Genomic DNA, 24,880 nt, shown 5'->3' on the forward strand with positions numbered 1-24,880 from the left:
AGAAAAGTTCAATTTTTTTCACGTGTTAACGGATTAACGATTAACTTTAACTTACGTTAAATTTGTCGAAATGTATCGCTTTAACGATTAACGAAGTTAACTTTTTTAGTAACGGATTAGCGATTAACGAAGTTAACTATTTAATTAACGGTGCCCAGCTATGAACTGCAGGCTTAATACAACGACGCGTCGTTCTTTTAGCATGCAAATACCATATAAGTTGCAATTAAGTTGCAGTTCGCCTGTATATATGTAGACCAAAAGTGCGTTTTCACATTATCCGATCCGATATCGGATGTCGGAAGGATTTCAATAGAAGAAATCCAAGATGGCGCCTGTAATGTATGGGATAACGGTCCGACATCCGATATCGGATCGGATAATGTGAAAACACACTAAGAGGAGACAAAAGAAACAAAAAAAATAAATAAAGATATATGATTTCAGTTTGTCTGTATAAAATAATATGACATCTTTAGGGCACACCTAGAGTTTGCATTATCCGACGGATTTTTAATATTCGAATAATTCGGATAATACAATTTTTATTATTCGAATATTCGAATAATTCGGATAATTTCGGATAATTTATTAAATGGAACAAAATTAATGTTACAGGTGCGTATAAGCGTGGAATTGATAACGGCTGAGATAGATGAGCGCCATAATGCGAAATTTACCTACATTTTTATTTATTTTTTGCGTAAATCAGCAAACTGTAGAAATTAAAACACACCTAGCTCTCTATCTTTAGTTCTATGACTAGAATCTTGCAATCAGATAGTGAGCTGTCGATATAAGACAGTTAGTTGTAGTGATTAGTTAGGTGTTAGGTATAACGAGAAGTTTTTCTGACAACACCTTTACCTTGGAAATGGATGGTAGAGAGGATGGCTTGTGTAGAGTGGAACGTGAGACAACATCATTGGATATGATGATGGTTATAGGCGATACAGCGTTGTCATATTATCCGTTCCGATATCGGATATAGGAAGGATGTCAAAGGCAAAAATCAAAGATGGCGCCTTGAATGATTTCGAGAATGTATAGGAGTCGGTCCTTCGCTCGATCGGATCGGATACTCATCTTATCTTAAATCTGCGGGGCCCTTCCGGATACACTTCGACCCATCGGGATCTTTTGTGCAATTACCCCCTTAGATCTTAAGATCCTTCATCTATTCAGGAGCTTCTCGACCATCTCCACGTATCGGATGATGAGGCTCATGGGTAGCTCTCTGATGTCCTTTGGTACTACGTAGCCTGCTCCAAAGTTCTTCATTCTTTGTCTGGCGAGGGCGTGACATTCACACATTAGATGTCTGACGGTCTCTTCCTCTTCGCCACACATGCGACAATCTGTGTAGTCAGCGTGTCCCATCTTGGCCAACATTCCTTTGATCCCGTAATGGCCTGTGAATACCCCCGTTATAATTTGGAGTTGTCTTTTTCCTAGCTTTTCTAGCTTTTTGCTCCATCCAGATTCTACCCTCCGCATAAAGAGCTTTGAATGCTTCAGACCTACCAGGGCATCCCACTCTTTTTGGTGATTAGCCTTTGTATGGTCCTTCATAGCCGTTTTAATGGTTCCTTGTGACGTTGTCTTCAGACCTGGCCTTGGCAAGTTCATCGGCATTTTCATTGCCAATGAAGCCTTCGTGCCCCGGTATCCATACCAGTTGCATCTTGTTTTGCCTTCCAAGCTTGTTAAGAGCTTGGATGCCGTTTAATACCAGTCGAGAGTCACCTTTGGGCGATGTGAAGGCTTTGAGTGCCGCCTGACTGTCGCTGAGTATATAGATATTCTTTCCTTGGGTTTGTCTAACTATATTCTTATGTACACAGGTAATTATTGCGTATGTCTCGGCTTAAAAGATAGTGGCATAATTGCCCATGCTGATACTACCACTGTAGTCACTAGTCATTTGCATAAATGCCTACGCCCGTACCAGATGCCATCTTGGACCGGATCGGATACTTAATATAAAAAGTTGAAAACTCTTTTCGTAGGCTCTAAACAAAAGCGTCCTGGTTAGGGTCTTAAAACAGGAATGAGCAACTGAGCATAGGTACTCGTTCAAAACAGAATAACCAAAAAAAGAGAAGACCAATTAGTCGAAGACACTTCCTATCCAGGTGTGGATCATTTTAGACCTTAGTTGCACAGTGGCTGGTACCAAAGTATCAATGGAAGGGGAGAGGCGATGAATAAGTATTGTACCACCAACATAAAATATACAAGACATAAAATTTAAAAAAATGAAGAAGGAGGAGGTACAAAGGCGAACTTATTTAAATATTCAAATCCAAAACGCCTCAAATTGCTCGGCAGCAATTTGATGGGTTTTAGTTTCCAAGCTGATCAGTAGATCGACTAAGATTTCAAAGTATATTAAGTAGTAATTAGACCGATTTTTGTGTATGAATGTAACTAAGGACTTAAAAGGAAAATGCCTTATATTTCTTAGTGAAGTGGAGGGAATTCTGGCGTACTAAATTGCCATGGAACTGATAACAGCTAAATTCGGAGTGAGGCGCTAAATTTCAATTTCAAAAAAACCGGCCAAGAGCGTGTCGGGCCACGCTCAGTGTAGGGTTCCGTAGTTTTCCGTATTTTTCTCAAAAACTACTAAACCTATCAAGTTCAAAACAATTTTCCTAGAAAGTCTTTATAAAGTTCTACTTGTGTGATTTTTTTTATATTTTTTAAACATGGGGTTCAAAAGTTAGAGGGGGGGGGACGCACTTTTTTTTCCTTTAGGAGCGATTATTTTCGAAAATATTAATATTATCAAAAAACAATCTTAGTAAACCCTTATTCATTTTTAAATACCTATCCAACAATATATCACACGTTGGGGTTGGAATAAAAAAAATATCAGCCCCCACTTTACATGTAGGGGGGGTACCCTAATAAAACAATTTTTTCCATTTTTTATTTGTGCACTTTGTTGGCGTGATTGATATACATATTGGTACCAAATTTCAGCTTTCTAGTGCTAACGGTTACTGAGATTATCCGCGGACGGACGGACGGACGGACGGACGGACGGACGGACAGACAGACATGACGAAACTATAAGGGTTCCTAGTTGACTACGGAACCCTAAAAACAAGGGACCAGGAAATCTAGGTATAAATCTCCCTTATTAAGTACGGTTTTACAGATAACTTCACGTTAGCTATTAGCAGTAATGAAAGTAGGTTGGGGTAACGTTTTCATATTAAAAAATAATACTTGAACGTTTTTCTGTTTTTTTTAATCATCCAATTAATCGAATATTTGATAAGAACTGAGTGCGTGGGGTGAGGCATTCTGCTTACTTCTTGTCTACGAATGCTTTCTTTGTTTTGTAAATATTAGTTTGATTTTGAAGATAAATAGGTGTTAACTTGTTAGCAATAACATTGTCCGTATTAAGAATTGATCGAAATTGGTTTCAGTGACGTCTATCTATTAAATATATTACTTATAAATAAAAAATAATGTTTATAGAAATTATCCGTTTATCCGGATAATTTCACTTGGATTATTCGAATATTTTCGGATAAAAATATTGGCGGATATTCGAATAATTCGGATATTCGAATATCCGGATTGCAAACCCTAGGCACACCGTTACCGGCATTACCGGCTGTCACATCGAAGGTTAGTGCTTGGTGCAACGTGCAACCTATTCGATTATTAATGTACAGCGGGTCAAATCTCGACTGGGGGGCAAATGTAACTGGTCCATTTTATCCATGTTTTACAATGTGTTCACCGTGTTCACCGGTTATATATGGTAGGCGTGTTCAGTGGATACATGTAGAAATTGTAGAACTCAACATCATAGTGTAATAATGGAAATAATGGATTAGTTACAATTGCCCCCCAGTCGAGGTTTGCCCCTCTGTACCTTTTTTTATGAGTTTATCTTACTTAAATTCACAACTCAATACGTTTAAAAATGCATAGCACCATTTAAACTACCTACTCCTATGTAAAAAATATTATTTTGAACCCTACTAACGAAAACGATAGATTATGGATCAAAAGGTTTTTTTTTTAATAAAAATATTAGTTTCTATTAAATATGTATTAATGTGGTAAAACGACATAATATCAATTCTTCAAATAACTCTGACGTTTGCCTTACGTTTCAACGTACGTGGACGGGTGACGAATGCGTTGAGTAACGATTGAAAAAGCGAAACCTTCGGCTACTACCAACTTTCACCCATTTGAATGCAGTGTCAACTGAATTTATTTGCGGTAGGTTGTGTTACTCAAAGGAGTCAATATGGGAGGGTGAGTGTTAAAGAACAATAATAAAAAAAATCGACGTTAATTCTGATAATTGTCGCTAACTGGGATTTCGTTTAACGCATGCGCGTTGCGTGTCGGGCCATTGATGTATATAACACAGGATACAGGAAGAGGATTTGAATAGAGGCTTCAAAATTCTCAAGAAGTATTTTATATAGGTACTATTTCTGGTCACGCTTATGGCGCGTTGTTGTTATTCCGAACATTATTATTTCAAGGTTGCGCGGCCCGTCGCAGTAAGGTTGCGTAGTGGGGCTCCTCGGTAGGCGTCATTCGCCGCTAGCCCTGTCTCTCTTTCGCACCAAGCTCAGCCAGTTCTGCTCGCCACTTGCCATTTGATTTGATGAATATCGCCGCAATGTGAACATTACTTTTTGATTGTCATTTATTTAGTTGAGACATCTCTTATTAACTTATGGTAATGGTCGTACCAAACAAATGTGTTATCGGCTATTTAATAAAGAATTATTAATATTATTATATTCCTAGAAAATTGGTTTAACATACATACATACAATCACGCCTGTATCCCATAAAGGGGTAGGCAGAACACATGAAACTACTAAAGCTTCAGTGCCACTCTTGGCAAATAAGGGGTTGAAAGAAAACGAAACTGTGACAAAATTGGTTTAAATAAACACAAATTACACTCATAGTGATAAAGTTAAAATACGAGATTATTTAATATTGCTGATTATATAGTTTGCAGTAAAGTTTACATAAAATTAGTGTAAGAGATGACATGACAACCAGATTGTTGAGCGAAAAATTGTGACATAACTACTTAAACGGAACTCCTTAGGTTTTAAAGTTTACTAATTTAATTGTACAGTTAGCCCACTTGCACCAACCACTTAACTCAGGGTTAGTGGGCTGTCATCTGTCAAATTCCATATAAAATGGTGGGTTAACCCTCCATTTTCGTTGGTGCAAGTGACCCTTAAACTATTAAATTACTTATGCAGTAAAATGGGATAGATTTTGAAACTTTATTTTCCAGTAAACCTTGAAATATTATAAAATAATAACACCGGTATTTATATCATAAATATGTAGTTACTGAGAGACATCAGATATACATAATTATAGGGAAGAGAGAGGCATTACTGGCTCGACAAATTATAGAGTAACGATGAAAGTAAACGCGCATCAATATATATATCTTATACCTTTAATGTATGTTAGTGTGACGACATAAGAGCGTATAATAATAATAATAATGATCCTGTTTCAATAGAAACATACCAAGTCTCTGTCAGTAAATAACCCTGGCTAAAAAAAGTTCAAACCCTGGAAAAAACGGTGACATTCTTCATTATTGTGGTAACAATTAAATTGTATTTAGTCTGGATAATTGAATAATATCTATCTTTAATAATCACCCAAAATGTCTTACTACATGTAATGAGGTGTTGAGTGCTAAGTTTAATTTTAACGATCGGGCTCGTCAAGCGATCTGGGAAAAGACATGTGTTTAACTTATTAGCTAGTAGCTTAGTAGTTTGACTAATTTATATATGGCGTTTCAACCATATTGACAATTTGATTATGTAAGAAAAAATGCTGCATATGTTAAACACGTTGTGATCATGAGTCATGCTCATTGTGTACTTAAGTAATCAAAACATAAAGTGTTCTTGTAAATGTTTATCGAGGTTGATGTGCACAAGGCTGAGCCAATTGAAGAAAGTCGAGCCTGAGGCTTCTCACAATTTAGTTAAAGCATTTAGTTTCACTTTTTATAATTTATTTAAGTAATTACATTTTTGGTTAAACAGGGACGAGTAATATTAACTATCCGTACATTGTGATGTTCCTATTTCTTCTAACCCTATACATTATATTCTGTCAGAATATTATAATATATCACGCTTTTTAAATTTTGTCATTTCTGTTTTTCCTTGCTAAAATATGCATCTTTAACTAGCTTAGTATTATATAAGACTACCTACTGTGTTATAATGATGTTAATGTTGACATTTTATTCGTTAAAAGTAACTAAACACTAACTAACTTAACTATCTATTAACTATGTCTTAATTAATTGCAAGGAAAAATATAAATGAACACTAGATGGTGTTATAATAAGATACAGAGGTAACGTTTCAAATAAAATAGTCCCTGGAGACATATTCTCCTATTTAAACCTCCTTTAAGTAACGCCACCTACAACAAGCTCTGTATCTCGAAGGAACACTAATTTGTATAGATATCCGTTATTATTATTTGGTCTCTCGTTCGCGCATATGTAGCTTCGTAATAGTGAATGATAATTAATTTAAAAGTTGTTTGTTTGCTGCTTCCGTAGAGTCGATTCCAGTGACCTCCAACTGGGAGACACATGGAGGGGGATGCAAGGCAAGATGAGCGTGACAGCGCCGGTTAAGAAGATAAAGAGAAAGTCAGACAGTAAACCACAGTCGCAAGTGTACGTATCCAGCGTTAAGTGCCTTCACCGATACATCACCGACGATAGGGATGCTCATCAACATGCCACATTCATACATTCCACTACAACTTCCATTGATCAATATAAATTCTTCATTCCTCGAACAAATATTATGTGCCTTAGACGCTCCGTGCTATATTATTGTGTATACCAGACTAGTATATAATTCCGACCAAAGTCAAAGCTTAAAGGTATATAAGCCCTACATGAGGCATACCATTTTTGAGTTGTTGGAATTTTGATGAATCCTACATACTTTGAAAATTAAATGACATTACTAACCGAGAGCTCGTTCCCTAGCGTGCCACTTGAAGGTTCAACAGTAAAAAGAATAGAGATAATTAAGTGGATAAAAATAGATCTTATTTTGTATAATTCAATATTATTGATGATAATTATGTGAAATAATGGCGTGGCGTTTTGGGCACTTTTCTTCGACTTGTTCGAACGTTTTTGGTTTTTCACTCCATTATATTGTAGTTAGGTATCGATATTATGTTTGTGTAAATGAAGGGAGAAGACTAGACTATCTTCTGCCAAAATAGCTTTCCCAAAAGTTTCAGAGTCGGAGTCTTAACCGATGCACGGCGTACGAAAAATCTCAAGAAGGTTTTGTGATTTAGCAGTTATTTTCACTTTTATAATTTGCTAATTACTTCTACAAGTACCTAGGTACAATTATAGTATGCTAGTAATACAGTAATACGCAAATTTTCATACGCATCGACTTTCCGTGGGTTGGTTTTGCGGTCGGCCTCGTAACACTGGCCTGGCCACCAGGAGGCAGCTCAGACTTGTCTAGTCATTTCATATAAATGCGTGAAAACCATTAAAGTCCGGTTTTTATTTAAAATTTTAATTTAACGTTTCGAACACTAAAATGTTATAGTTCACTTTATTAACTGAAGTGTTGCTAAGTTATCACAAGGACAATTATTAAATTTATTACGAACGCGTATTTATATCTTATTGATTCGCAGCTTGCTCCGTTGCCACTTCGAAGGAGCAGTAGTTAGATTTTTTAAACAAATTTACATTAAAAACTAGACAAAAGACACGTGGCCATTGCATTCATGTAAAACTGAATAATGTCTTTTTTATTCTGCAGTTTCTATTTGAGTTTGTTTGGAATGTTTGTCCAAAAAAACTGTTTTCTTCGTTTCGTTATAAACTAAAGTGATATAGTAGTACTAACAGTAGAACTACTAAGGATATCGAATAGGCTACTAGACTCATATCGAATTTGGCACAATAAATGATTGCCGTCTGTTGTATTTGACATAAAAAAAAACAATATTTATAGATTTTGGGTATTAAAAGTGTATGGTGACTACGTATTTTCGATTAAAAATGTGTGTAATTTTTTATTTATTTCGGCCACCGAAACCGCTGTCAGCGATATGTAGTGACGTCATCGAATTCGAACCTTACTGCATGTCAAAACAATCACTGACATATTGAACTTTATGCCTTCATACTTAAAAATTCAGAAAATGTTGTTTTCGAATAGAATGACCTGATGCATAGATAATCTATAGATTAACATGACTGTGTTGTTTTCGCCTCATTACGTAAAAGTATACTTTAAAAATATTTTTTGCTGTTTTTAAGTCATAATAAAATATGGTAATATTTTATTTCGGTTGATTGGACAGTACTTAACCATATAAGACAGACTTTAAAAAAGGGTCAAGTAGCCTATTCCAGACAGAGCAAACTAAGAGCCACATACTTATCTTTCGCATACTAATTATCAATTAAACAGATTACACAAAACAACTCGGATGAGTTTAATAATGTTGTCAAATGTCAATGTCGGCAGCATGTCGTGAGCCTAGAAACCTGATACTTGTACCTAAATAATTCGAGACCTTGTTTAATAATAATTTAATTAATTTTACACTTAATGTAAAATCGCGTTAAAACGATATACTTTGTTGACATATGGTTGGATTTTAACTTTTGCAATTTTGCTAATTAAATAACCCAAGTTATAATCATAGCAGGTGCCCCTTATGAATAAAACATGATAGTATGGTAGCGCATCGTTACTTAATACCACGTATCACGCCAGGCTCTTTAGGATAGTTTAGTAAGGTGTCCGCCTGCATGAGTTGTAAAGATATATGAATTGAAAAGTAAAGAATTATGAAAATATTCACTGCAAACGCTTAATATCTATCAGCCCCACTGTGGTGAAGTGGTCTAGTGTGCGTATTTTTCCCTAAAACAAATGTTTTATTAAAAACAACAGCGTTAATATTCTTGTTTACTGCATGGAATTATTTATATCCATAATGTTCTGTGTATCTATAGTTAGTATTGATAATGTTGAACAACAACTTTCTTTCGTACTCTCATGTTTCGCGTCCCCAAGTTTGTACATCTGGATATCTAAAAGAAACACCTCTTCTTTTACAGAAATAAGTGTATTAACGAGAAACGGCGTCGGGAGCTCGAGAACGAGACCATAAATCAGTTGGAAGAGCTTCTGGGCACGTGCCTGGCGGAAGTGAAACAGCCGGACAAGAACGGCATCGTCCGCGAGGCCACCCGCCAGATCCAGGAGGTGCTGAACCGGCGCCGCGAGTGCCCGGGAGAGTGTCCGCTGCGCGCGCGCCTCGAGCCCGTGCAGGCGGGGGAGGTCAGCTCCACGCAGCCGCAGCCGCCGCCTCCGGGACAACACTATTCCGAAACCACTACACTTATTGAGGTACCATTTGCAATCATTCATAACATAATGAGTACGTGCCTAACTTTCTGATAGATGTTCGGCGTGCAACACATGAGCGAGTTAGTTGTCGGCATTTACAACGATTTAGTGTTTATTTTTTACATTTGCAAGAATTTAGTATTTCATCTGGTGCCCGATTGATATTCCGAAATAAAATACGCCGATTTTCGGTACGCCGACAACGATTCGCCGACGTCTTTTTTGGCCGAATAACGATTGGAAAAGTCTCATTTCGCATAATATTTGTTCGTAAACGGAGTCGGTAAGCAGGAATTTGATACGCCGATTGACTTTTCGTCGAATAATCATTCAGTAATTGTAAAAATTGGCCGACAAAAAATTAGTCGAAACACAATAGGTCGAGTGATCATTTGGTTTTTTTTTTGGTGAGTTGGCTGAAACTTGCGTACAAACTGTCCTGCGGATTCAAAAATCTAGTTGTTAGATCGTTTATAAGAAACTCACATTTATTTCAACGTGTCAAAATGTTCTGATTTTAAGGATTAATTTTAGTTAATTATGTATTGTTGCTATCAACTCACCAAATTTTTACTTTTAAAATTTTTAGTTCTCCCATTCGGAAATTAGCACTTTTCTGTTCAAGAACATAATGTTAATTGCCAGAATATGTAAATTATTACCGCAACGAAAAGAATTTCACATTATACATAGTTTAAGAAAAAAAAGTGTCTATTAAGTGCGTAATTTTTTTACAACAGCGATAATTCATTCATTCGAAAATATTTTAACAATTTATAAAATGTGAAACGTTATTCGACTAAACGTGGCTTAAACGAAAATATTACTTTGTTAAATGAAAAATGTCCAATAATAGTTCGGATAATTTGCACAGAAGCGAACTGAACTGTATGCGAACCAAGATTCTACGTAACGTTATTCGACCAAAAGTGACAGCGATAGTTTGATTATTCGGCTAAATGGCATTCGGCGAATCGTTGTCGGCGAATCAATAATCGGCTAAAAAATTGTCGGAGAATCATTAGGTAGCCATTTCATCTAGGTACTTGGCGTTGACGTTTGTTTTTTTCCGTATAGCAAGCGGATAGCCTCGTAGCTTAGCAACTAAGTTTCTTAATTACAGAGAAAACGGAGGATTGAATAAGTTTATAGTTGCCACGCACTTAAGAGGCATCCGTACTGACCTTTGACGGACTTCATGTTAACAATACCTATTAGTATGCGGCGCAAAGGTTTCCGCGAATTAGATAGGAAGAATTACCTTACCGCTTACCTTATTCCTCGGATTCAAGTCGGGGCACGGTCCGGCTTTGGATGTTGACTAAACAGGAAAGAGGAAAAGAAACGATCACGCTTACTTGCCATATAACCATCACTTAAGTAGCAAGGCGAATATGGCGTGTATTACCTCCTTATTTAACATGATAAATATATTAAGAATTAAATAATCATCTTTCTAATGATGGCGTAAAGCATTTGGAATGAGTAGGGTATGTATCTGTCTTGGTAAGTTGCCAGTTGCCACTCGCTCTTGCTATGTTTCCATTGGTTGGTACTTGATCTATGATAACTAGGAAAGCAATTTTTTAAAGTTCATATTAGCATTATTCTATTAGGTACTCCAAACTTTCAGGAACAGAAAAAAATATCTGTTTTTGTCGATATGGTCCACTAAGCTATCTATTGTAAAGCATACGGAAAGACATGCATTACATTACTACATTTATGGTAATGATCAGACCTATAGAGCTTTTATGCGTTAAAATGTGGAGGCTCGGTCTGTATTTAGGGTCGGCAAGGTCACGACCGCTATCGATTATCGGGAAATATATTTCGATGGACTATAAAGATACGGGTGGAAATGACATTCAGGTCCTACTTAACATGCTTCAAGCATGCGCTGTAGCTTGCAATGCTGTTTGTAAATACTGAAATTGGTCAATTTCAGATTTGGATAAAATCATCTATATATTTTTCCGTAAGAAACATTTCTTATTAAAAAAATCATCTAAAATATTTCCAGTACTGAAAAAGTAGGTTAGATTGTTCATTAATAATAATTTTGACTGACTAATTGAAATTACTGCCTAAACATCTTCATTATTGCTACTTAAATAAATACAAATCACTTATTTAACTACAAAACATTTCGTGCTGGCAATATTTCACTCATTTACCTAATTCAGCTAGACGAGAAAAAACAAAAATTACCTTTCTCTTCTTCTTCAAACATTATAGTATCGTGCTTGTTTAGTCGATTATAAATTGTAATGACTTATTTTTTCTCCTTGCAGGCTCTAAAACACTACACGAGCAGTCTTGGTTGGGTTTTACTGGAAATTAATGCAGAAGGCAAAATCGTTTGTGTAACCGAGAATATTAAAGACTTCATTCTGCAGGACAGAACCGAGTTATACAAAAAATCAATCTTCTCGCTGTTGCATGTCAGGGATCACGCAAAAATAAAGCCCTTGCTGAAGAACATACAAAGTTTCGGCTGGTCCGCAGGAGACACTGACAAGTTTCAAGCTATTCAAGCCCGACTCGCCATCCAAAATTCGAATGGGACAGACGACGCTGAGTAAGTACTTGTATTTATATTTTTACATAACATTCGACACGAAAGCTTCTACTACAATACATAGAATAACCGGAGTCAGATTTAAGTTAGTAGTCCATTGTCAAGGTCTCTCCGCCGCTTGTATAAGAGTACTATAAGTATTCGATGGCGAAATCAACGAGAGGCAGGCATTAGGCTGGCCGTCAATGTCATACTATCTGCTGGTCGCTTAACGTGAACTGCAAACTAAAAGCCTAAAGTAAACCGAGTAAACGTGCCTTCGTATATGTCTGTGTAAATGTACTGTTAATATAAAATCAAGTTTTAAATAAATTGACCTAGATTATTAAAAGTTTTAAAGTTCTAGCGGCGCCCATATAAATTATAAATTTGCTTATTGAGATCAGCTTCCTCGGTCGACGATGGCTGATTATAAACTGTTGATTAAGTATTTTTTTGCAATTTTATTCTGATGTAGTTGAGCGATAAGAGGTCGATTACGTTTTAGTACTGTTGAAGTAATTTTCAATATTCTAGTTTCCTCTGATGAATGAACATAAAATAAAATAATCTCTAACACGTCAAAGAATTTAAAAACTTACGCAAATTTTATGTCTGGTTTAATAACCATATTAAAATCCATTTGCACTTGGTCGGAATATGTGCTAGGCCCCATACAAAAAGCTAGAAATATTATATGTATAATTGCTATAAAAATTCCGAGGCCGATTAGTCATTAGGCACGGTTACTAGTTTTATCGCAATTTTCGTAATGCGTAACAAGAGTTGGTCGGTTGAGCTTCGCTTTTCAAAACGCTTGCACAACGATTGGCAATCGCGAGACAATGCCTTGGTCAACCCGTCGGCGGTGTAAATGATCCGGCCTATCGTTTGATTCGTTCGTGAACGATAACGTTTGGAGACCGCGTGCTCATCATGATTGTGAACTTTTAGCCCTTCTAGGTATGCTTGTGAATGGTTGAAATTAACGTCACGCATAACTCATGGGTGTGACGTCAATTAAAATTAATTTCAGTGAAAAATAATCGTTTATCTATGTAATATGTACTTGCAAAACACATTGGTTATTCACGCGGTAAATTTATGTTATATTTTAAATAAGTTTTGCACACTTATGCTGAATCATTTTTCATATCCATATCAAACAGAATTGGTGTTTTCCTATCAAATCAGCTTCTTTTTATGTCAAAACGATTTTCTAATATGGAATTATTATGAAATACTGAGGAGTGTCACGGTCAATTCATATATGTACTTTATATCTTTCTCTTTGACTTATTAAATATAAATGATGTTTAAACATAACTACTGTCCATATTGGTGCTTTATTTCGTGCACTGCATGAAATATTTTATTTTAATTACAGGAAACTAGCCTATTGGTGTTGTTAATTTTTACAATTCTTTGGCGTGGGACACTTGAATTGTTTAGGTTGACATTAGTTTTATAAGTTATAAGCTCCCTGATAAGATGTTCGTTGGTTTATATGTACATATTATCGTTATCAACTATCTAAAAAGATGATTCATGTTAAATGTGTTATTCTTACCTGTACAAATGTATACTATAACACGCATGATTAGAAAGTTATTTATTTAAATTCGTAATATAAATATACAAGCAATTGACGTATGTAAATAAGTTGACATTGTGCGTTCATGGCCGCTGCCTGCTTACATATCAGGGCTCTTAATATTATACTTAGCCAAATTAAATAGTAGGAATTGAAAAATATCTGCACGAAGTCCCTTTCTCTCATTCAAATTAAGAATCTGACGCCCGTTTAACATTTTGCACGCCAACGAAGTATAATAAATATTGGCACCACAGGTTCAACGTCAATGACGGATTCATGGGTCACAGACCACAGCGCGACACAGACTTACATGTATGCAGTGATAAAGTTACCGTTTTGAGTTTTGATTCTTCGATGACTTGGCGCCTGAGACAGCGTTTATTTTTTATAGGGCGTCTAAAAGGTAAATTAAAATGTTTGTGTTGTGGTGCAGATACGTGGAGGCAGTGATCCACGCGGCGCCGGTGCGCGGCTCGCCGGCGGAGCAGGCCGGCTCCGTCATGTGCGTCATCCGGCGCTGCGAGGACGCGTCGGCCCTGCTCCCCGCGCCCCTGCCCACCGACGGCCCGCCCAGCCGAGCCGACATCCACAACGACCAAATCGTCTTCAGATTGGACTCCAATTTGGTTATTTTAAGTAAGTTTACCTACCATATCTGTCCACACAACATGTGTCATCCTGTCGCACAGGTTGGAATCTTGAGTTAAACCAGATTTTATTTGTGGTAACGACCAGAAGTATTCTTCGCTGGATTTATAAGTATGCACGGTCTTCATTTGTCGTTCATCAAACGGCTTAGAATTTCCATAACCCCAGTTTATATTGAGATAATTGAGGTTAGCTAAACCAGTTTAATCCTGTCGACTGCGCCAGGTTAAATCTAAACTAATATTTCGTTATTGTTACAGCTTGTGATTTAAGTGGTGTGGAAGACTTAGTAGGTACACGTTATTTGGAACTGGTTGATCAAAGTGACCGCGTTCGCGTCGCCGCGCATCTAAAGGGAGCCTCGGGGCTGACCGCGCCGCCGTCGATCAGCGACCCCTTCCGGCTGCGGCTACACGAGCGCCGGCTGCGGGTCATCGCGCAGACGCGCATCTTCCGCGCCGACGCCGCCTCCGACGAGCACGACTTCATCATGTCCACGCACACCGTGCTCGACGACGACGCGCCGCTCGACGCCGGCCCGGCCACCTCCGGCGCCGGCGGCCCGCTGCTGCCCTCCGCGCCCAACGGCGAGGCCTACCGCCCCGCCGTCGGCTCCCCGGCCGACTTCATCGCCATCAACGACTTCGACAACGACCAGTGGTTCTCGGTGCCCAACTTCCCGATGGGCGACATGTCCGAGGAGTCGAAGGAGACGAAGGGCAGCCCGTCGCCGGGGCCGCTGACGCCGCTCACGCCGCGCACGCCCGCCACGCCGGACGACGCGCCGCCCGCGCCCGCGCCCGGGCCCGTCGGCCGCGAGGAGCGCCTGCGCTCGCTGCTCACCAAGCCCGTGGCCGAGGCGCAGGAGAACCGCCTGCTCAAGAACCTGCTCAAGCAGGACGAGGAGGACGGCACCTCGAGCGAGACGTCGGCGCCGCACACGCCGCTGACGCCGCACACGCCGCACACCCCGCACACGCCGGCCGCGCTCTCGCCGCACCACTCGCACACGGCGGGCGCGCGCGCGCTGCCGCACCACCCGCACCTGCCGCACGCGCCGCACGCCCCACACGCGCCTCACATGCTGCAGTCGCAGATGTCCATGTCGAGCGCGCAGCTCCACACTCTTCAACCGCCTATTAATAATAATTCGGAAATTTTATCACGGGTGAGTTTTGCAACTAGGATCGTCAATCGACTTGATTTTTAAACTAAATTATAATCATTTTTAACGAATTTGTTATTTTCAGATATTACACACAAATTCGGACGAAGACGCTGAAGAGAACAGGAGAAATTGCCAAGACGCGAATCGGTCCTCACAAGTGTCGCAACCCAGTGCGCTTCTGACGCAACTTTTGGCGAACGGGCCGTCGAACAACGGCCGCTCGACAGACCCCGAGCGAGATTACCTCCACGAGAGGCTTCAAGGGGTCAAACGGAAATTCGAGGAGAACAAAGGTTGCCCGCCTAGTAATGTTAAAAGGCCGACGTCTGAGAGTCAACAGGTTGGTTTCACTCTAATCGATTTAAGTAAAAACCTAATTAGGGCTCAACATATTATGTTCATATAATTTATTTATTTACTTGTCAGCTCACGTGTAAACACACGGTCAATTTCTTTGAGTAGATATTTGTTTTTACATGTTCGCTTTGATACATAACACTGGTCCGTCGCAGGTGAGCTCGAGCGCGGCGTCCGCGCCCCCCACGTGCTCGTCGTCGGCGACGTCGCCGTCGACGTCGAGCGCGGGCATGAGCCCGCTGTGCGCCAAGAACCAGATCCTGGTGTCGCTGCTGGCGCGCCAGCAGACCTCGCCCACCACGCCCATGCCGATGCCCAACGCGCTGCGCAGCGCCTTCCCCGCGCAGCGCCCGCGCGCGCCGCCGCCGCCCATGCCACAACGGCACCCGCCCACCATCAGCAACATGCTCGCCGCCAACAAGTCAGTACCACCAATATCCATTTTCGCACCTGCCGATGACGTAATTCGAAATATTTGTCCTGTTTTGGAAACCTGAAATGAACATTTAATTATGAATAGAGTCTCTTTGGAAAGAGAACAATAGCAGGAATCATGGGGCAAATACATTCTGTGACTCCCATCTTTCTGCATGGACTCGGAAAGCCATAGAGCCCCGATATTTGTTCTTGTTATGGATTTTTATAACTTATTTTAGTATTTATTTCCCGCGAAGAAGAATAATAATATTTATTGTTTATAACTTTACGCCCCGCGCCTAAGAGAATTAAGTTTCAGAAGCCCGTAATTTGAGTCGATTGTTATTTTCCACTTTCCATCAACAGCCGTCCGAGCAACGTGAACGGCGGCGGCGGCAGCTCAGGGATGGAGTGCGCGCCCAGCCTGGGCCAGAGCCACCTGCAGCTGGTGCTGCAGGGCGCGCCGCGCGGCTACCCCGCGCCCGCCAACCCGCCCGACCTGCACTACGCCACCACCGCGCCCGCGCACGGCTACAACCAGCCGCAGTGAGTCACACACCACACCATTCAACACAAACACCTTAAAAACAACTATTCACTCTCCAAGTCTCGAGGACAATATTGCGTCGACAGAAAACTTACCTCCAACTGTCACGGACGCAGTATATTATACTCGTTATTTCTTACTAATAGTTTGAAAAGATTAAACGAGGCACTCGATAGTTTAAATAATATACGCATCAATATTGTGTGTTAAATAAAGGTTGAACACGCCAAAACTGAGGCATATAAATTCATTTGCTGCTTCGTTATAATTAAAGGTATAGAAATTTTAATGATGCCATTTAAATCGTAAAAAAGTATAGTTTTTAAATATGTCAGTTACTTTTGTGAAATATTTATATATGTAGCGATATCGAACAGGCAACTGAAACAACGTGAACTTATTTTGCACGGAAACACAAAAAATCCAAAACTCAGCTACAGGGATGTGGGTAAAAGATTAAAATTTCCACAATCCACTGTTTGTTGCGTATTGAAAAGGTTTTCGGAACGCCTAAATTTAGAGCGAAGGCCAGGAATTGGTGGGTTGCAGGGTATAAAGGATATAAAAAAGAAGGAACGCATCTTAAGGATATTTGCTTCAAATTGTATGATGTTACCTCGTGACGGGGCTAAAAAGTAAAGATGTCCCAATCGTATGTTCAAAAGGTGAAACGTAGAGCAGGGTTAAGGAGTTTTAAAGCACAGAACGGCACCAGATCGGAATGTAAGACAGAAATCAGTAGCAGAAACTCGATTGAGAAACTATACGTAAATTTATTAACAAAATTTGACTGCGTTCTGATGGACGGTGAAACTTACATAAAATCCGTATTCTAAGAAATCCCTGGCCAAGAGTTTTATACCAGCAAACATAGCACAGAGGCTCCCAAAGACTGTCAAATAAAAAAGATCTAAGTTTCCAAAAAAAAAAACCTAGTTTGAAAGCAATTAGCAGTTGCGGGAAAAGAAGCAGCTTTTTTGTCACTACCGGAACAATAAACGGCAGCATCTATCAAAAAGAGTGCTTACAAAAGAGATTACTTTCGTTTATTAAGAAACACCACTCCTGGCCTTTATTTTGGCCAGACCTTGCCAGGTGTTACTACGCAAAACCTGTCATGGAGTGGTACAAAGCAAATGGTGTAGCCGTGGTACCGAAATATAGCTATCCACTAAATTGCCTAGAACTCCGGCCTATCGAGGAATATTGGAGTATAATGAAAGGGTTTCTTAAAAAGAGACGCGGGGAGGTTAATTCCGTGGAGGAGCGGCGAAAACTGTGGACCTGGCGACAAAGAGGTATCCTGACGTGATGGTGCAGGCTCTGATGAGTCGTGTTCGAAGAAAAGTACGATCCATGGCTTAGTCGTCGAGAAACCTTGACTAATTATGGTTTGCATTTAAAATACATTAAATTTGCTCATATTTAAATCAAACAACATTTATTTATTTATTATATCTTTTTTATAATAAACATTTCAGTGTGCCCCATTTTTGGCGTGTTCAACCTTTATTACTGGGTTTAATCGACGTCACAAGATGGAATCTCATCCATTCTTACTACACCGGTTAAAAGCATTCGTATTCGTACGCATCTTCATAGGACTAATTAAAAATGCGACGCAATGCTGACAGATGTGATTCCACTGCACACACTGATGTTTCATTATTGATATTAACTTGTGAGTTTTGTTAACAGAAGCGGCAGCAGTCGGCAAGGCGAGCGCGGCGACAGCGAGGTGCCGTGCGGCGACAGCATGCTGTCGGCCATCCTCGACGAGTTCATCGAGACCATGCCCGACGCCGACCGCAACGCGCCCGACGTAAGCGTGCTGCTGGACCTCGAGACCTACCAGCTCAAACCCGACTGCGCGGCAAGTCGATACGTGGCGTAGCCTGTTGTCGTTGTTGTCCGTGCTAGGCGGCGAGCCGGCATTGCGGCTAGATGTGGAAGCGAGACGACGCTGTGCATGCTTACAGCATTGGCTCGCTTGCACGCGGTCGTTACATCCAACCGGATGGCATGACTTGCGTTTTGTGAGGAGATCCATTCTTAAAGTCATCCCAAATATAATATATATGGAGACGGATAAGATCGCCAGTAATGCTAGCCAGTTGGTTGCGGTGCCAGAATGTAAAAAGCGTCAGTAGCTCTTTCTATTGGTCGTAGAGTACGGTCAGCCAAAAAAGTGGATTACCACTTTCCAACTCTATTTTAAACTCATAAGGTCGAAAAGTGGTAAACCACTTTTTTGGCTGACTGTACAAGTTAGTTACATTTTCGGTTCTCAAATTAGCATATGCTACATAAACCGTTAGTTAGCATACAAGTGAATTTCGGATATGATATTCAATCGTTTCAACTTTGTGGTTCTATATCTTCCGATAAAAGGAAACAACCGTTAATAAATCCATAATAATGACGAGACTAATTTGTTCAAGCTTTTTAGGATTTCGTTTACTTAGTTTTTTATTGTATTTTATTTTATATGCATGGTAGTTGACTGCTTATATGGTTGTTTCGTGCATACGATGTTGAATAGATATTACTGATATGTCATGATATTTTTAATCAACGCTACCAGCACTGCTAGTTTATCTGACATCTGATTAAAAACAAGATTAGGTAACAATAAAAAGGCATACGTAAATATAGATAGTATCATTCACGATGTCTAGTAAATTGCTTAGCTCTAACCTTTGGTGGCATGACAATACCAACGTCATGCCAATCATCTTTGTGAATGATGCTATCCATACAAAGCATTTTATATAAATATTTGTTTGTCATTGCAGGGTATGAAAGATAGCAAAGCTATGATCAATGCAATAAGACAAAGTCTTATGCAGTGTGAAACCGTCACCAAGAGCCCAGTGTCGACCAGTTCCGGACCGCCGCCGCCTGTGTACTCCGTACAAAATTTGGTAAGCACACTACAATTCCACATTCATTATTTTGTGTTTCGTGTAAAGTCAGAGATCTTATCCTCTCTGTCGCTATTATTCCAAATTCGTATGTAAGTGTGACAAAGGGAACACTTAAAACGTGCTTCTCGACAGGCCCCAGAAATTCGGAAGCAATGCTGATGCCTGTGGGACCTCAGAATAACACAAACAAAATGATACTTGCCGTACGATCTATGGTCTATCTATCATAGTTCGTGTCTTTACATCAAATAGGGCCCTAAAGGCGCGGAATGCGTCATCGTTTTCATCATCTTTCATCTATAAATATATAAAGTATACTATTCGTGTACAGGGCGGGGGGAGCATGAGCGGCAGCAACACGGCCATGTACAGCATGAGCGGCGCGGGCGTGGAGTCGGCGCGCCGCGTCGGCGACCAGCAGCAGCAGAAGGCGCGCCTGCTGCAGCAGCAGTTGCAGCAGCAGATGCTCGTGTCGCGTGAGGTGAGCACAGTGGCCTGCAGGCGGCACGGCAACGTCCGCACCCTGAGTGCAGCAGGGCGGGCCGTGAGGCGTGCACGGCAAACAATTGAAGATCATACAAATGTTCTGAGTCGAAGCTGCATAGGGTGCATGCAGGCGAGCCCGCCCCGGTGAACGCTCCGCTCCGAGCATCCACTCAGGTCTTGCTTACTAAGGGAGGGCGTCAAAAACTTCAAAAGTTACACTAGTAATACTATCCATTCGTAATTGAAAGTAAAGTACTAATAAGCTTTTTTTTTGCAGGCGGCCGAGCAACCGCAGGCGGATCTCGGCTCGGCGCTCGTGACGGGCGCACCGCCCAATGTCACGTTACAGCGCACACCTGACTATCACCGGCTGTATATATCTCCCACTAGTGAGTATATCTGGCTACAAATTCGAATTCATTTATGGTAAAGTGTCCGGCTTATTTCAAAACCCAAGCCAGCTTTCAGACCCCCTGTAATAACAGATATTCTCAATTTTTTTGACTAAGGAGTATAACATATGTGTTTAATTTCAGATCAATTGGGATCAAATTATGGTACAAATAAAATAACTTCGACGCAACAAAACCCGATGTTATCGCAACAATTAACCGTAAGTTTAGTCTTTAGTTATGTATCGGACAAACGTAGATACCTACAGTATTAACAGACAAATATTTTTTTAGTTAAGGTAAGGTGGGGAAAGACTGAAGGGCTTTTCTTGAGGGGTAAGATGAAATATGTTCCGTATAATGAAGCAGCATGGGCGGCTTTCCATCTTATCCCGCAAGAAAAACCCTTCAGTGTTCCCCCGCCTTACCTTAATTGATTTTTTTCTAAAATGAGACTAGATTTATGTTTAGTAGCAAATGATTGAACTCGTATTTACACTAATCGATGTGTAAATATTGGCTAAAATTTAGTACGAGTGGTAACACAATCTGTCCGCAGGGGTCGCGGTACAGCGCGGCGCTGGCGGCGCACTCGGCGGCGGCGCTGCACACGCCCATGTCGCAGCAGCCCTACCACCGCGCGCCGCGCCCGCAGACGAGTAAGTCACGCCGCGAGCGGCACAACTCGACACTAACCCTACATCTGTGTGTGTATATTACCCCCGCCCGCCTCTCCACTGGCGCGGAGATCACACCGTTCTTCCCCGCCTCAGTGGAGAGGGCCTTTTCCCCTTAACTGATAGTTTGTTCCTAGTTTGTTCTGATGATCCCGCGAGGTATGTATGTGTGTGGCGAACGATGTCGCGACTTAGTGTCTGAATAAATCCGTTCCGTGTTCAGTCTGATCCAATGGTTTCGTTCTGTGTGACGGTATGCTTTTAAAATACTAAATATTTTACTAGGTAGATTATAGATTAGATCTTCTCCGGTATTGTTTTTATTTCGAAGCATGCCCCTCCGAAGCCGACTCTTCAGCATGCTCCGTAGATTTAGATCCTATCGGTTCGGGGACCCGACTCTCGAAACCACGATACGAACTAATTGCATGTTTATCGCTTATAATCTATTTGACATATAGGATGATATTAATACGAAGGTGAGGTAGTTCCGCTTCCTAGAGCCGAATGTTTTTTATTTCTTGTACAGGCGCGTCTTGTAATAAAATTGCATTTTTTTCCTCGCAAGTCCGACGTGATTCGTGACTTTACTGTCGGGACACGACGGACCAAATAATTTTATTAGTCTCGCATGCGTTCGCGCCGAACTAATCGCTGTAATTATATTATGGTATTTAACTATTTATATACTAGTTTTATTCGACACGCTCGTAAGAATTTTAGATCGAAGCCGCGTCCTTCGGCTTATCGGCGGTCGGAAGCTCGCGTCTCCCCGGTGATAAAACGGCGATTCCGCGATCGCTCGGTCGGTCCTCGGCGCCGAGCTCCGGAGTAGGTAGGTCCCGGCGTCCCGTGGATATGAGGGTACTAACGCGGGTGTGTGGCAGTGGGCGGCTACTACGACGAGGGCGTCGGCTACTGCGGCGAGTACGCGCACGCGCGCCGGCCGCCGCACGCGTCGCACGCGCCGCACGGCCCGCACGGCTCGCACCCGCCGCACGGCCCGCACGCGCCCATGTCGCCGCACACGCCGCACCAGGTGCACCCGCCGCCCCATGACCAGGTCTTGTCATGTGAGTACCGTGCCCGTACCCCACCCCACCCCACACGTCCCACATGTACATAACCACTACAGCTTAGTAGTACCAGGACGGTTCCTTGTTGACGACGATTAAACTTACAATTATTTTTAAAATGTGCACTGATTAACCTTTTGTTCAGAGGACAACAATGAGATTACAAAATTGACTTTGAATATTCTAAGGTAAAGTAACCGTAGAAAATTTGGTGATAGAAGATGTATATCGTATTAGTATTTTTCTAACTTTCACTGCATGATACTTATATCTAATAATGCATTTTGCGCTTCGACCGACTTCGCTTCTATAATAATATGAACTCTCCTGATATATATATTATAATGTTTTCGATTTGGATCAGTCTGTAATGTCGTTCGGTTTCTTTTAATTTCTTTCAGATTGTATTATACGCCCGAAACGGGGTTTTGATTTCATTAGATATATGAAAAACGATTGACGACATGTTTAGTCAGGCGGGGAGATATCGTCACTACTTTTAAAAAAACTTGTATCTTCGTCTGTCAATGAAAAGAAAATTGTAGTAAGTATGTATGGAATGCATAAAGACTTACTGCGTTTTAACTTTGAGGAACAGCGTGAGATACGAGATTTTTTAAAAGTAGTGACGATATTTGACCTTCCTCGCAAACTACTTTTTACGCGGAAAGTTACCTACGTCTTCAGCTGACTACACAAAGATTAGGAAACTACATTCAAACGTTTTTCATTACCTTTCGAGCTCAGATGAGGACTGTTGTGGGTATATGTTTACAGCGTTATAAATGGCTAAGAGGTGTACTACGTCAGAGCTGAAATCACCAGTCCGGCGGCGCAAATAGATCTTGCGATTCAAAGTCTGAAAGACACGTCGATGAGTGAGATCGGTCGTCGGACGGACGATTTGAACTTTGGCGTGGGATGAGTGTAATCCACGTCTCCACGGCTCGCGCTGACTTGTCGGTCGATATTGCAGGCGCGGGCGGTGGCGGGCTGGGCGGCGTGAGCGGCGCGGGCGCGGCGAGCGCGCACGGCGCGGGCGCGGGCGCGGGCGCGGGCGGCACGTCGGAGTACGTGCGCAACGAGCTGCGCGCCGTGGTGGGCGCGCGCTCGGCGCGCCCCGACCTGCACCCGCACCTCGCGCCTGACCACGACCCGCTCATGAGCTTCGACATGTCCACGCAGAGCGGTAAGCGTCTCTCCGTCCCACATACCTACTCCTAGTTTACACTTAATAGGCTAGCCGACCACTTAACACTGATGCTCCCTAGCTTACCGTAAGGCACTAAACAATAGTTTTAATGTTTAATTTTAACAATAATATCTCCCAACTAATATTACGATTAGGTATTTGAACGCCGTTCAAATTACGGGTATAGATTGACCGGACTTGTGAATGCGATTGGTTAATTTTATTTTGATGTTTCGATCCACGCATCTTTAATCGTAATCCACTTTTTGATGTGTCGGATTGCATTTGTTTATCTATACTCGGCACGCGAATGCAAGTCCAAAAAGCTATGACAGATACGTCAATGTCACTTATGTCACTGTCAAAATACTATTCTGGATTCGTTAACCTTTTAATAAAATATTTTTACTTAGCAGATAAGAAATTTCAAATACAAAATCATACTTATTATTCAATTGAAGGTAATTCGCTACTGGTGTTGCCATCACGTTGTGTTTCTTTGTTTTGAATTCACAATAGGCATTGATACGCGCAAAACCAACTAGTTGCAACTAAAAATCATGGAAAATGTTGTTTTTATTCGGGCGTCCTAGTATTTATGTAACTAAGTAAATACTATTGAATATTTAATTCAAAATATTGAAATTATCAATAAATAAATTATCTTTGGGTTTGCTTTTATAAAAAAGGATTATACTATTCTACATACATTTTCTTGCAATGGCAACATCGTAGTAGATTTTTTGGACTCGAATTCCCGTGCCGAGTATAGGTATGATAATCGTTTTACGTTTTATCGTGGTAGGTACATTAAAAATAGGTATTTTCTTACCGGTGATGTCTTAAGATTACGTCACGCGCTTGTAATAATAAACTTAGTCATGAAATTTTAATAATGTACTGTCAATACGAATAATCAAGCTGGAAGGCCCAGCCTGATACATTAATTTGGGACATAATATATATCTTTGAGTTGCTTTTGAATAATGTTGAAATAGTAAATAAAGCACCTCTGATATTTAATTTAGTAGTACTGAATGTTGAAATAAAAGCAAATTGCACTAAATTCAAACTTACAAAATGTGCAGTTATGTATCCGCTTTGCTATCTTTATTACTAATAAAAATAAATGCGTAATTAAATTACATTGAATAATCAACAGTAGTTACAGGTTATTCCGCTAGTTTTGACCACATTGTTACCACTGGTAACAAATGAGAAAAAGATCCCAGTAGTTACCACCAACTCATCGTGGTGGGTCGTGCAGGCACTTGTGTCTTCTTAACTTCAAACTTGGGTAAAACCATTCTGCTATAAGGTTGAGTAACTTTCAGATCATATTACATTTCTTACACAGGGTGCCCGG

General features: G+C 40.6%; 1 protein-coding gene across 7 annotated transcripts in view; it reads left to right on the plus strand.

Moving 5' to 3' along the window:
- Positions 1-24,880, plus strand: part of LOC125227614 — a 72,117-nt gene that overhangs the window by 39,483 nt on the left and 7,754 nt on the right. For 3 of the 7 annotated variants that reach the window (XM_048131967.1, XM_048131962.1, XM_048131965.1), the window contains 16 exons: positions 6,617-6,736; positions 9,179-9,470; positions 11,765-12,051; positions 14,061-14,263; positions 14,536-15,443; positions 15,526-15,783; positions 15,956-16,221; positions 16,584-16,763; positions 18,463-18,637; positions 19,560-19,688; positions 20,023-20,172; positions 20,455-20,566; positions 20,714-20,790; positions 21,129-21,228; positions 22,134-22,319; positions 23,299-23,511. In XM_048131967.1, the coding sequence (XP_047987924.1) occupies positions 6,617-6,736; positions 9,179-9,470; positions 11,765-12,051; positions 14,061-14,263; positions 14,536-15,443; positions 15,526-15,783; positions 15,956-16,221; positions 16,584-16,763; positions 18,463-18,637; positions 19,560-19,688; positions 20,023-20,172; positions 20,455-20,566; positions 20,714-20,790; positions 21,129-21,228; positions 22,134-22,319; positions 23,299-23,511 (3,656 nt within the window). The remainder of the gene's footprint in view (positions 1-6,616; positions 6,737-9,178; positions 9,471-11,764; positions 12,052-14,060; positions 14,264-14,535; positions 15,444-15,525; positions 15,784-15,955; positions 16,222-16,583; positions 16,764-18,462; positions 18,638-19,559; positions 19,689-20,022; positions 20,173-20,454; positions 20,567-20,713; positions 20,791-21,128; positions 21,229-22,133; positions 22,320-23,298; positions 23,512-24,880) is intronic. The other 4 variants (XM_048131969.1, XM_048131966.1, XM_048131963.1 and 1 more) reach the window with 3 other exon arrangements.

This window comes from Leguminivora glycinivorella, chromosome 6, assembly GCF_023078275.1.
Source record: "Leguminivora glycinivorella isolate SPB_JAAS2020 chromosome 6, LegGlyc_1.1, whole genome shotgun sequence".
NCBI classification, from domain to species: domain Eukaryota; kingdom Metazoa; phylum Arthropoda; class Insecta; order Lepidoptera; family Tortricidae; genus Leguminivora; species Leguminivora glycinivorella.